General features: G+C 33.4%; 1 protein-coding gene across 8 annotated transcripts in view; it reads left to right on the top strand.

Annotated features, from left to right (window-relative positions):
- LOC132122511 (calcium-activated potassium channel subunit alpha-1-like) overlaps nucleotides 1-14830 on the top strand; it is a 72284-nt gene that overhangs the window by 27808 nt on the left and 29646 nt on the right. For all 8 annotated transcript variants that reach the window (XM_059532871.1, XM_059532872.1, XM_059532878.1 and 5 more), the window contains exons 3-8: nucleotides 2153-2214; nucleotides 7850-7943; nucleotides 9122-9233; nucleotides 12684-12759; nucleotides 13432-13507; nucleotides 14193-14363. In XM_059532871.1, the coding sequence (XP_059388854.1) occupies nucleotides 2153-2214; nucleotides 7850-7943; nucleotides 9122-9233; nucleotides 12684-12759; nucleotides 13432-13507; nucleotides 14193-14363 (591 nt within the window). The remainder of the gene's footprint in view (nucleotides 1-2152; nucleotides 2215-7849; nucleotides 7944-9121; nucleotides 9234-12683; nucleotides 12760-13431; nucleotides 13508-14192; nucleotides 14364-14830) is intronic.

Genomic DNA, 14830 nt, shown 5'->3' with positions numbered 1-14830 from the left:
AAATATTAATATTTAAAATATCTTAAATGATGATAAAAGAAAAACATGGAAAAGTTTCCCTTACTTGAAATAAAATAAAATAAAACATTTAAAACTTTAAACTTATTGCATTTCAATCCTTATTTTCATTTCAACCTGATGAACTAAAATAATTAAAGCTAAGTTTTTACAATTGAACTAATAATATAATTTATTAAATAAAATATTTTAATAAATATAAAAAATATATGTATCTCAAAGATCAGTTATATGTATCTTATCAGATCAGTTTAGAAAACATACAGAATATATATATATATATATATATATATATATATATATATATATATATATATTCTGTATGTATTCTAAACTGATACAGATATATTTTATTATATACTTTCAATATTAACTACAATGACTTAGTTAAAAATATTCATTTAATATAATTATAATAAAAATAATATAATCATGTTAGTTTATCAAACTAATTATTTAATAATCAATTATTCAATGAAATATTATAATTCAATAATTAATAAAATGTTATTGTTAATAATGTTGCTAATTACATGTATTTCTAATATCGCTAATAAATATAACAATTAAAACTAATTGAAAATAATAATAAAACTGCACCCAGCTGTGCTTGAAGGGCTGCTGTTACCATGGAAACAGATGAATGAGCGCATGGATCAGACTCCTAAAATCCAGCGTTTGACAGACTGTTTTGACTCGCACCCGTGTGTGAGAGGACATTAAAAATACATGCAGGTGTTTTCTCAGCAGGAGCGATTCAGTGCTTTACAGCACCTCATGGAAAATAATCTAGCTGCTCATTCAAAATGCATGAGAGACTCGTCACATCCACACACCTGTCTGCTGTCTGCCAGCTCAGAGATAATTCAGTCAGAAATACACTTTAGCATTATTTATTCACTCTCATGTTGCTCCAAACCTGAATGACTTTCTTCATACAGATGCCACATAACAAGCTTCTTTTTATTACCTTTTAATATAAACAATAATGAGAATGAATCCGTTGTTTTAATTTAATTTAACTTGAAATAATTAAAACTGAAATTAGATACTAAAAATATATATATATATTATAACTAAAATTAAAATATGTAAGTAAAATCTCGTTCAAAAATTGTTTTCAATATTAATTCACAAAATCTAAATGTTAATTTAAAAAGATAATGCAAATAAATAATCTTCTATAAAACATAAATAATAATAAAAAAAAAATAATATAATAATAAAAGTAATAATATGTATGCATGTATATGCATATATGTGTGTGTATATATATATATATATATATATATATATATATATATATATATATATATATATATAATTTTTTTTTTGTGCATGTGTGTGTGTGTGTGTGTGTGTGTGTGTGTGTGTGTACCCCAGTCTTCAGTGTCACATGATCCTTCAGAAATTATTCTAAAATGCTGATTTGCTGCTCATTTTTGATTTATTATATAAACCTATAATAAGTGTTTTTATTCTGACTACTTTTGATTGGTTCGGGTATGAACCGCTGCGGAGTGATTCGTCAAAGACATAAACTGAGAGAAGTACAGCTCCAGCTACAGTTCTGTTTAATAACCGCTAGAGAGCTAAAAGTTAGCGACTGCAGCTTTAATTATTTAAAACTATTTACCTTCAGGATCAAGTTTCTTACACAATGCTTTCATAAGACTTCTTATGATTCTGTTATGGTATTCTGGTGGGGATTGAACAGTGTGAACATTCTACTAAACGTCTCTTTTTGTGTTCCACGAAACAAAGCGAGACTGATTTGGAAGGAGATGAGGGAATGATGACAGAACGTTCCTTCGCTCTGAACTGTTTCTTTAATGGATGAGAGATCTGATGGTTTTTAAGTGGTTTTTCTCCCTGTCCTCGGTGGCTTGATGTTTACACAGCGTCCAACTCCTGCCCAAATCTCATCAGGATCTTTCAATTATAATGGGTTTCTGCCAGCGGGACGTTCTGACTAATGAGAACGATGTCCCAGATCAGCTCCAAAAAACACACACACACACACACACACACACACACAAGCTGAGCGTTTTTACAAACCATGCTAATCGACATGCTAATTCACAAATGATTTATTTAAAGTAAAAGATGTGTTTTATTGTCTTGTGTGTTTCAGGTGGTGCTTGTCTTCGCTCTGAGCATCGGAGCACTTGTGATTTACTTCATCGACTCCTCCAAGTGAGTATATGTTCATTTTGTTGCTCTGCATTTACATACAGGGTTCAAAAATGTTCACTAACTTTCACATGCAAGCAATAAAAAATGCAAAAAATAATAAGCCTCGGTAGTTGACTATAATGCATGCTTTAAATCGAAGCATAAAAGTCTGTTCAAATCAAACATGAATATTCTGGCCTGGTTGAATGGAGCTTTTGACAGTGATTTGGTTTTCATTTAGTTTGAAATGAAAGAAATTGTTACAATTTTATTTGATTACATTTTATTTAATTACCATAAAAATGTTACTTTAAATACAATACATTTTAAATAATATGTATGTATATCTATATCTATCTATATATTAGGGGTTGCACAACTACTGATTTCTACTAGTCGATTTTTTGTTTAAAAAATACTCAAGTTACTCGACTACTTGTGGTTCATGCTACTGTAAATGAAAAGTTAGATGTAAATTAATTCATAGCCGTATGCAACAACTACATATGTAAATTGTCAAAACTTTATAATTATGACATTACATATTAAAATTTTCCTGTAACAGCCAGTATTTGTATCTGTATTTGTGTCTGTAACAATCACAACATTTTTTGTATCTGCATTAGGATACAGCGTTGAAAAGGCCGTTATCTTTTTTTTCATAGTTATCACTGAACAAGCATATCGTGTTAAACTAAAATAATCATTAATTTCTAAAATAATATTTATCATGCAAGCAGAGAGATGTCATGACAAACGTTTAGTGATCATTTAAACACGACTGAATCCATTCATTCGTATTATATCGTAGCCTAAGGTTTAAATCATTGCCTTTTAAACATGTACAAATAGAAGGTGTATGATGTATTATTATAGGTGATATTACTCTTGCAAAGCTCTGATTTCTGAGAGATGCATGGAGAGGCAAAAGCAATGCTGTTTGATTTGCGCTCTTTTTGCTCATAAAGTTTACATTGATTCACTTCACACTCATGTCTTTAGAGGTCTGTGTATAATATTGCGCTGATCCCCTGACTCAACTGTTATCTAGCAAACACTAGACTGTGCCAGCTTCAGGCAGAATTATTCTGAATTTATTTGTCTGTTATTCATTTTTGAAGCCATTATTCGTGCCATTCCAAATAAGGAATTCGGCTTCAGGCACACCCCTAATTATTACATTACATATTTTAATTTTACATGCAACATAGATAAGGTCATAGAAAGTAACAGCTACACGCAATTCTGTAATCCTAAAATTCATGTCGTACTTGCAATCTCTTTGTACGCATTATGGTTAATGCATTCTCGAGTAGTCGATTGTTTCCGACAGCGCCAACTACTGGTTGAAGTAAAAACAAAAGTTAAATAATAAATAATGAAAACTATATAGACATGAATAATTCAGTGAAAACTTAAATCATGAAAATGTAAAACTTTCTGAATTTCTGGGGGGGTAATGAAAAGAAAACGGAGAAAAAAGGGTACCATTGGTGTTAAGATCTTAATTTATTATTATTTTTATTATTATTATTCAACTGATGAGACACCCTTTTTGAGTATTAAAATTGAATTAAATAATAATACAGATTGCAGAAAAAGTTAAATTGAAAAAATAATTAAATGGTTTTCATGGGTCCTTATGTATATAAAATGCAAAATACTGGAATTAACATTTAAGATGCATTATGCAGAACTGGTCATTACATTAAACACCAGCAGGTGCATCTGTCAGAGAGCATCTGGAGGCTAGTTTTTTTCCATTTACTGAAAGTAAACATGGACAGATGCATTAACCTCCAAAATAGTATTATAAAAAGTTTATTTGACTTGTGCAGTATATATTTATAATACTCTATATTAATGAGCTCTCAAGCTCTCAAATTCGATTAGTTACAAGACACATGAGAACTGATTACTTTTGATGTCACTGACAGGTTTGGAGAGACCTGAGAGTGTGTAAATGATAAGGAAACCAAATTAACCTAATTACATCACTTCAGTTAAATACACATACAATTTAATATGTATGAAATGACACTGTGGCGGATAGACTGTCAGTGTGCTGTGATCCTGGACACTTTGTGTTGCCTTAGAGGAATAGCTCAGAGAAAAATGACAATTTGCTTGAGATGTCGATGAGTTTGTTTCTTCATCAGGTTTGTAGAAATGTAGCACTGCATCAGTGTCTCATCAATGGATGCTCTGCAGTGAATGGGTGCCGTCAGAATGAGAGTCTGATAAAAACATCACAATAATCCACAGCACTCCAGTCCATCAGTGAACATCTGGAGAAGACAAAAGATGAAACACATCCAGCATTAAGATGTTTTTATTTAAAATACATATTTTATAATAACACTTCCTCCAGTGAAAAGGTGTTCTGGTCTGAATCAGGAGAGAAATCTGCACAGATCCAGCAGCGTTTAAACAGCTCCAAACAAATGTGTGTCTGGATTCTGATGTGAGAGACATCAGCAGATGCACTTTTTCACTGGAGGAAGTGTTATTCTGAAATATGGATTCGTATTTTAGTTAAAGTTTTAATGCTGTATTTGTTTTAGTTTTTGTTTTCTTCAGATGTTCACTGATGGACTGGAGTGCTGTGGATTATTGTGATGTTTTTATCAGACTCTCGTTCTGACGGCACCCATTCACTTCAGAGCATCCATTGATGAGACACTGATGCAATGCTACATTTCTCCAAACCTGATGAAGAAACAGACACATCCTAAACTTTGATGAACTGAGGATTAGCACATTTTCAGCACATCTTTATTTTTGGGTGAATTATTCTTTTATTATTATAACATCTAACACACGCTGAAATGTGTGCATGGTTAATTTTGGTTTAAATATCATAAATCCTCATGAAAAGCAGTGTTTCAGAACGCTCTTGCTTGTTTCAGTAAATCTATTGTGCTGTAATCTTTCAGATCTTTCATATCTGAAATGCATGTCCTGTTCAGCATTAGAAGCACACACTCATGCCGTCCTGCTCAAAACAGACCTGTTGACACAGGAAGTGAGCCTTATCCTCTTCCTCATTAGTGCATCATGGGGGATTTAGCATTTTAATTTGAGACTTTGGCCTCTGGCTAGGAATGTTTAATTGTCCTGAGCGCTGTAAACCTGCAGCGGGGCATCGAGTCACAGCGCAGGACGGCTTTGGAGTGTGTGCTGAAACCACAGCAGAATATGAGCGGGATTGGTTATCAGAGATTGGGTGAGCGACGTTTCTGTGTCTCTGTAGCCTTGATTCTCACATGAAGAGCCAAACACATGCCACACACTCTCCTGAGTTCATCAAGGTCCTGTGAATATCACTGGGATGAATGATGATTGTGTGAAATGAGAAGCCCAACACAGATGCAGAAAGGGGGATGAGTGGATGGAAGGATGAATAGATGGATAATTAAATGAATGGATACTTGGATGGATAAAAGAATGGATGATAGATAGATACATAGATAGATAGATATATAGATAGATAGATAGATGATGCATAAATGATAAAAAAAATGAATTGTTCGATGATGAATGGATGCATAGATAGATGGATTGATGGTTGATGGATGGATGATGGATGGATAATAAAAGGATAAATTAATAGTTTGATGAAAGGATGGATAGATTAATTGCTAGATTGATGGTTGATGGATGGATGATAGATGGATGTATGGATGATAAGGAGATGAATAGTTTGATGATGAATGGATGGATTGATGGATAGATGATGGATGAATGGATAGATTCAGATTGATGGTTAGTGCATGGATGATGGATGGATAGATGGAAGGATGAATGATAGAAGGATAGATGAATAGTTTGATGATGAATGGATGGATTGATAGATAGAGGGATTAATGGCAAACTAGATGGATGATGTGAAATGATGGATGGATGATAAATGAAAGGAAGAATAGTTAGATGAATGTTAGATGATGAATGGCTAGATAGATGGATGATGTATGGATTGATGAATGCTAGATGGATGGGTGGATAAATAAATGCATCAATGTATGGATGGATGGATTCTGTAGATTAGGATGGAAGAACGCTTGATTTCCCAGAATTCATCATCTGAATTCATGTATTTTAGGAAGCTGATTCTCCTGTTGTTCAGCTTCCTGTGTGTTGTGTCCGATTCGGTTCAGATTCTGAGTTGGAGCAGAGCTGATTGTTGTTTTTCGTGTCCTGTGACCTGAGCCTCCTGTGAAGTATTACTTACATTAAACGTCTCTTAATTACAGTCGTGTCACGCGGGAACAGAACCCAGCTAACAGAGCTGGATAGAGTTGCTTTTCTCAGTCCTGCAGCTGTTCTCAAACTCCTTCAGGTTCAGTTTCACAGCTCGCTGTTCTCTCTCGGGTCCTTTGATGTTCTCAGCCTTTGTACAGGAGCGTTGCATCACTCACACTAGTCCAACAGAATAACGTCAGGAGCAGAGAGTTTACTGTAGCGCTCGGATCTTTGAACCACTTCCTGTATCAGTGTGTGTGTGTGTATATATATATATATATATATATATATATATATATATGTATGTTTCACTATTAATTTGTTTATTCTTATGATTTAAGATTTTTTAAAAATGTATATTTTCATTACATTCCCTCCCATAAAATTATTTAATTTAATTTAAAATAAATAAATACCAGAGTTTCCTGAATGTAATCGAATTGACAGAATAATTGATGTATAAAAATTTCAATGGACAAAATATGTAAATTTTTTTTTACTTTTATTGTATGATGTAATGAAAGTTTTTATATATATAAATTTACTTTATTATATGTATTAAACATATTATATTACATAAACAACAGTTTGTGGTGACAAATTATTAATTGCATTCAAAATAAGTATTTCTTTATATATTTTGAAAATATACTTTATATTCATAGAATTTATATTATATATAAATATATTTAATATATACATTGCATATTTTTCTTAAATATATACATGTATACAATAAATATACATAATAAATTTGCACAGTACACATGTTATGTAAACATCTTTTATTTTGGATGTGATTAATCGCGATTAATCATTTGATTGCACTAAAACATTAAAGCATATTGTACATATTGTACTTTTGTATTTTAGGTTTGTTTGTTTGTTTGTTTGTTGACAGAGTTCTGTATTTTCAGTACAGAAATCCTGTATTATAGTATTTCTAAGTCTAATATAAATATAATATAATATTTTCTAATGTAAGAAAGAGTATTCATGTGCCAGCAGTAATGAGCAGTTCATATTTACATGGAAAAAGACTCTAATAATTGCCTTCAGGACATTAAAATTAATAAAACGCCTACTCTGTCACATAATAGCACATATTAAAATCAAAATATAATTGAGTTAATAATTCATAGTATTCCTCAATAGTATTCTGCTTTATAATGATGTTAATTGTTTTCGTTGACGGGAAAAGGATGCATTTAACACTCGAAAGAGAGCTGCGTTATAATTCATTATTACTAAAATCTATTGACCGATCAGCCTCATCAAGACAAATGCTTTAATGAAATAATGCAAATGTTAAAGATTCAAACTTTTATTGTATAACATTATGTCTGATGTGGTTTATTGGATTATTGTATTACACTGAACCTTCATTAAAGTCTGTTTTTCTGTGTTTAAACAGACCCATCGAATCCTGTCAGCAATTCGACAAGGACTACACACTGCAGATCGACATGGCCTTCAATGTGTTTTTCCTCCTGTACTTTGGACTGCGTGTAAGTTTATTTAAAGGGATAGTTCGCCTTCAGTTGCTGGTCCCCATTGACTTGCATATAAGGGACAAAACACTATAGTCAATGGGGACCGAATGAAGGCGAACTATCCCTTTAAATAAACTTACACGCAGTCCAAAGTACACTAACTTGCAGATGCAGTAATTTACCGTTCAGTTTTTTGTTTTCAATGTCATTTTAGTATTTCTTATTTACCATTTATATATTTGTTAATATTTTGAATGAGCTTTTGTTGGTATATTTAAATTTTAGTTTAGGTTTTAGTAATTTTAATGTTTTGTTGTTGTTGTCATTTTTATTACTTTAATATTAGAACAAAATATTTACTTTTATTAATTAATTAATTTTGTTTTGTTTTAGGCATTGTTTTATGCATAAGTTGAACTCTTAACTTTTTTTCATTTAAGTTTCTGAAGTTTTATGGCATTTTCTCTAATATTAAAAAAAAATATTTTATTTTTGATTATTTCATTGTTTAGTTTATTTTAGTGCTATTTTAGTAGTAATTATATACTATTATATATTGCTAAATTTTTGAATGAGGTATTGTTATATTTTATTTTAGTCTCATCTTTAGTGTTTTTATGTTTTTTTATGTTATTCTTATTAGATATTAGAAAAACCTTTGTGTAGTTTTGATTTGGTTTTATTTCAGTTTTTGTAAATTAGTATTTCAAATTATGCATTTCAATTTTTCACTTAAGTTTATGTTTATGTTTTTCATCTGATGTTTAGATTTTATCTGATAACCAAATATGTTATTTGAATTATTCAGTTTATTTCAGTGTTATTTTAGTGTTAATTTTATTCTATTATATTATATTTTGATTGAGCTTTTATGTGCCTATTTTGTTTTAATTTTAGTAATTTTTGCCATTTTTATTACTTAAATATTAGGGAAACATTTTATACAGCTTTGATTTGTTCTTATTTCAGTTTTAGTAATTTTATTAAATATTTTTAACTTTATTTGTAAGTTTTTATCTTATTTTTATACTTTCATGTTTTATTTTGTATTTTATTTATCATTTTTATTTCGTTTAAGCATTATTTCAGTTTTCGAAAACCATTTATAACAGATAAATTTTTTAAATGAATAATAACAACTCTGGTTTATTTAGACGCATTTATCAACTGATATCTTTTGTGCATCTTCTCAGTTCATCGCAGCCAATGATAAGCTGTGGTTCTGGCTGGAGGTGAATTCGGTGGTGGATTTCTTCACCGTCCCACCTGTGTTTGTGTCCGTGTATCTGAACAGGAGCTGGCTGGGTAAAACACTCTCCCATTACTGACACTTTACCTTTAATACCTGATTATTTCAGCAGATTATGACCAGAGGGTGTCAGAAATGTAAAACCCACAGGCTGATATTATTAGATAAAGGTCTCTACCGCCCCCTGCTGGACATTAAACGCATTAGCCTTTAATCTGTCAGTGAACACACAATCCCTTACAGCAAATCAGTTTATTCAGCAGCTCGCTGGGATTTGTGATCTCTGGCATGCTGGGAATTAGAGAGAAATCCTCCTATTGTTAAAAATGGCTGATTGTTTGTTCTCATGAGGGTTTTTGAGGGCATGAGCAGCTCAGGTCACTTCTAAACCCCTTAATAATTATTTAAATACTGCAGAAATCATACAGCTGGTCAGAAACAGACAGGTTTATTAACTGCTGTGCCATTACAGACTGATTTTACTAATGTAGGTCAGAATGATTGTCTGTGGGAATGAAGCAGGAAACAGATGCTGCTCATAGTTCTGAATCACAATATGCTTTTAATGAAGCGTGTTTAATTAATTGCAGAACAAGAATTTTCACTGGATTATGTCATTTAATTGTCGGGAGTAATTGTTGGAGTGCGGATGAAGCCCATTTTCTAAATGAGCTTGTGTTTGTGGATTGACGTTGTACTTCAGGATGTCTGATAAAGTCTGTTTTAAAGGCTTAGTTGGTCAAAAACTGGACGTTTATTCTGCAAGGATGCATTCAATTAATCAAAATTGATAGTAAAGACATTTATAATGTTCCAACATATTTCTACTTTTAAATAAATGCTGATTTTGCACTTTTTTTATTCAACTGTGAATCCTGAAAAATAAAATGTCACAGCTTCCCCTGAATTAATCACCATCTGAAGAGTTTTCAGCATTGATAATTGCAACAAATTATTCTGATTTCTGAAGATCATGTGACACCGAAGATTTGAGTAATGATAATACAGCTGCGCATCACAGAAATAAATTACACTTTAACTTATATACACATCGAAAACTGTTATTTGAAATTGGAATAATATTTCAAATTTTTGCTGTTTTTACTGTGTTTTTGATAAACAAATGCAGCCTTGGTGAGAATTCTTTGAAGAAAATAAATCTTACAGACTCCAAACTTTTAGACATTGGTTACTTCTAAAAAACAAAATGATACACTGAATGCCATGATACTGTCTTGTAAACTTGCATGAGTGATTTGGAACAAGGCCTTCATATAATATAGCACAAGCGCAGCCCTCTGCTGGTAATGAAACAGAAAACCACAAGATAAAAACTCTGCAAATATCCTCTGATTGGAGAACAGGCCTGCATGCGACTGCTTTAATGCTTCATCTCCCTCATGAATTGAGTCGTGGTCAAAGCGCAGCTTATGTTCTTCATGTCTGCGTCTGTTTTCAATGACTTTAATCCTCCTATAGGAACAGGAGGTCACAGGGTCACATCATCCAGCTTTAGTTATTATTCATCTTCCATCGACTTAATGTCTTTTGTTGGTACGTCTGTGTGTCCAGAAAATATTGATCTGGGTTTGAAGTGTTTTTATGGCAGTTTTCAAAGGTTACAGATAATTCCGGCCGTTGTTAAACATCAAAGACGAGACTAGTTTGTGTTTCCAGGGTGGTTGCTTAGCGACCGCATGGAAACATTCTAAAAACTGTTACATTGTATCGGTGAGTTCTGCACATGCAAACCCACTCAGATGATCTTCAGACGACGCTGGGACCACATCATCCGTGTTTCTTGGCACATCAGACATCTGGAGTTTGAATAGTTGGTGATTGTAGAATCGTGATGTTAAACAGGCTCTCTGTCTGCATCCCAGGACGACTCCTAAAGGAGCTTATACAGTAATTCCCTGATGAAAAGGGTTTGTTCTAAGCTTTCACTACATGCTTACATGATCACAACTGGGATGCAGTTTTTTTTCCCGGTGGGCTTCGGTGCATTTCGACCACCTCTCTTCTCAGAGTGAGACGGGGCTTCTTTCCTGTCGGCTTGACGCTGTAAATTGGGAGCATTTTTATCAGTCGTCATCATGATCCCGGCTAAGATGTTGGTGTACAGGCGCCCAGACGGGGCCATGCGCACCGAGGCCCTTCTGAACACACGCAGACGCAAGAAGTCCTGCGGCGAGCTCTTTCACAACGGCTACCGTGTGAAGATGGTCCACGCGGCCGTCTGCGAGAAACAGGAGCGTGACGACGCTCCTCACACGCTCTCCTCGTGTTTCCATACCGTCTCGTACTGGGGTAAGAACGGATGCTGGATCTGCATGGATTGATGGATGTTTCCCTTTCATCCAAGAACAAGGAGGCAGCATTAAGCAGCTTTACAGAGGTTTCCTCTTGTGTTCGGAGAAAAAGCTGCTTATAAGTTTGCAATGATTCTTGAGACATGGGACAAAACAAAACGCTTAAAACAACATTTCCACTATGAAAATGATCAGAGGTGATCAGTAGAATGTAAATATACCATTGCAATTAATTCAGTACGACGTTTGTCAATATTTGAAATTAACATGTTTAAGAATTTAATCTAAATAATAATATTTCTAATAATGTATGTAAAATAACTAGTTGTTGCATTCGTTTCTTCCTTTTTTCTGACTCTTTTTTTTTTTTTTTTTTTCTTCCCAGATCTCAAGAACCATTTTTTTTTCTTTTTTAAGCTCGTGTGTTTAAACATAGCTTATCTTCAGAAGACTTTGAACATCATTTTAACCTTTTTAGCACTCGTTAAGGTCATTTATAATCAGTATTCTACTAGAAGTGCATGAAAACAAACCTCAAGCTAAGGGACAAAGGGAGATCTTTTTTCATGTGCTGTTTGTTGTGCATCAAGCGAAAGTCAAGTGCATTGCATTATGGGATGCAATATATCATGCAGTAGGCTTTGTTGTTGTATATTGCACATACGGTGTCTAGTATGCATGCTATAGTCTGTACTGCAGAATTAATGCAAGCAATACTATTCACTGTGAATCTGTCATGCATGTGTGTGTGTGTTCATAATAAGCAAGGTCACCTTGTTTTTCTCTCTGATGTTTTTTATTTTATTTTATTATTTGTTTTTTGTGGTAATGCTTCTGAAACCAGCTCTCAAATTTAGGCCTTTACGTCATGAGTGTTGAGCTGACTGTCTGTCGAGAGACAAATAAACTCCATCCAGATGCGTTGAGTCCAGCGCTGTGGCTCTCATCTTTTGGCGCTTTCAAAAACTGATATTTGAATATTTCCTGCAATATTTTAAGGGTTTTACCTTTTGTAGCTGCGGTTAGTTTGTATTGTTAGTTGTGTTTTTATGGACTGATGAAATCAGAGTTGTTTTGTTAAACATGGACGAACACTTTAAAGGTACGAGCTCGATTCTCTGTTTCATGGCGTGTTATGATCTTGTTTCATGAGTCTTAAGTGTGTTTCTTACTTGCTTCTGCTCTTTCATGCAGGATTGAGGTTCTTAAGAGCCTTGAGGCTGATCCAGTTTTCAGAAATATTACAGTTTTTAAATATCTTAAAAACAAGGTAAGAATGTCTTCATGTGCAGCGTGTGATTTCTACACTCGTGTCGAAATAGGTGTTTATAATTCTTGACCTGCATGTTCTTTTGCATTATCCTCGATCTTATATGAAAATCATACTTTTTATAAATCTGATAACATTATATCATCTAAGAATGCGTGCATTTTGATCTTTAGTGTAGTTATTTTTTTTTGTAATATTTTTTTTTCCAAAACATGATTTTACAGAATAAATTGTATGTTCATCAATTAACAAATAGTTTAACTGCAGTTTATTATATTATATTATAGTATATTACTGTATATTATAAAGTACTGTATTAATATGAATACATTTACCAAAATATCTTTAAAAATGTCTTGGAAAATTACCAGTACATTCTCCTTTTTCTATTGATTTTTTTTTTCTGATTATTTTTTTCGTTCAGTTTTTTTTTTTCTTGATTTATTATTATTATTATTATTATAATGAAATTAAGTCATAGCCAGTATTTTATTTCTGCAGAAATCTGTCCGTCTCCCTGCAGCTTAGATCTAAAGCTTTAGCACAGATGTCCAGAAGAGCTTATTGTGCAACAGAATGAATAATCTCAGTGCAATTCATTCAAATGGAGAGATGAAGTCTACTGGATAAACTGTGCGTTGATGGGAGTATTTCTAAAATTTGTTTTCATAGCAACTCCATAAAGTTGGTGAATCTGTGCTCAATCTTTATAAGCACATGGCTGACGGCAGCGGGCTTCATTCATTTGGTAAGTCCGTCGCATCAGGAATGTCTAAATGATTCTAAATTAAAAAGAAAATCTAAATTTTAATGAAAGATCACATACTTTTCTTCTTTAGAATAATGCCCACTAAAGAATCATTCACAATTAAACTAAAAACATGTATCGAGAAAGAGGAATAGTTCACCAAAAATAAAAATGAATGTTTATTTCTTCATCAGATGCATCAGTGTCTCATCAATGGATGCTCTGCAGTGAATGGGTGCCGTCAGAATGAGAGCTGATTAAAACATCACAATAATCCACATCAATCCAGTCCATCAGTGAACATCTGGAGAAGACAAAAGATGAAACAAATCCAGCATTAAGTTGTTTTAACTAAAATAATCCGTAAAAACACTTCCTCCAGTTAAAAATGGCATCTCCTGTTGTCTATCACATCAAAATCCAGACACATATTTGTTGTTGTGGATGTTTTTCTCAGCTGTTTGGACTCTCATTCTGACGGCACCCATTCACTGCAGAGCATCCATTGATGAGACACTGATGCAGTGCTACATTTCTACAAACCTGATGAAGAAACACATCTCTGTTGGTCTGAGAGTGCGCATATTTCATTTTGGGGTGAACTCTTGCTTTTGGATGAGTTTTGCTTTCATGTTAACAAAGTAAAGCTTAAGTAGAAATACCGAGTCTGCTTGTGTGTTCTCAGGTGGAAAACTCAGGGGATCCTTGGGAAAACTTCCAAAATTCCCAACCGCTTTCCTACTGGGAGTGTGTGTACTTACTCATGGTAACCATGTCCACAGTGGGATATGGAGATGTCTGTGCTAAAACAACCCTCGGACGTCTTTTCATGGTCTTCTTCATTCTCGGAGGATTGGTAAAAAGCCTAAAAATGTAGAAGAAATCCCATAATAATTCACCCACAGCCTGCATCTCTGCCTCTAATTATCAGGTCCTTAATCATTGTATCCTTGACAACCAGAGCTGGAAAACCAACCCTACATTTTCCTTCAATCTCATCCAAACGTTCCAAGCTTCTGCTCGTCACGATGGAAAGATCTTCATGTGTTTTTGCTTGTACTGCATTGCGTGTTTTGGTTCTGAAGCAATTTTGTTTTTAAGTATTTCTATATTTAAAATGCTATGTTTGTACTCCCTAATGATGGTTCCACTGGAAATCACATGAAATCCACAAAGTAATTCTGTTTGTAGAAATCATGAATGACTGCGGTTTTAGACGACCCAAACCAATTAACCCACCCCCCCCCCAACTCCAACAAACTCTATGAAGGGTCGAGATATGAGACACACTCCATCATTCACACATGACTGTCTCAGATTAAA

Source organism: Carassius carassius, chromosome 40 (assembly GCF_963082965.1).
Source record: "Carassius carassius chromosome 40, fCarCar2.1, whole genome shotgun sequence".
NCBI lineage: Eukaryota > Metazoa > Chordata > Actinopteri > Cypriniformes > Cyprinidae > Carassius > Carassius carassius.
This window is presented reverse-complemented; position numbering and strand designations above follow the sequence as displayed.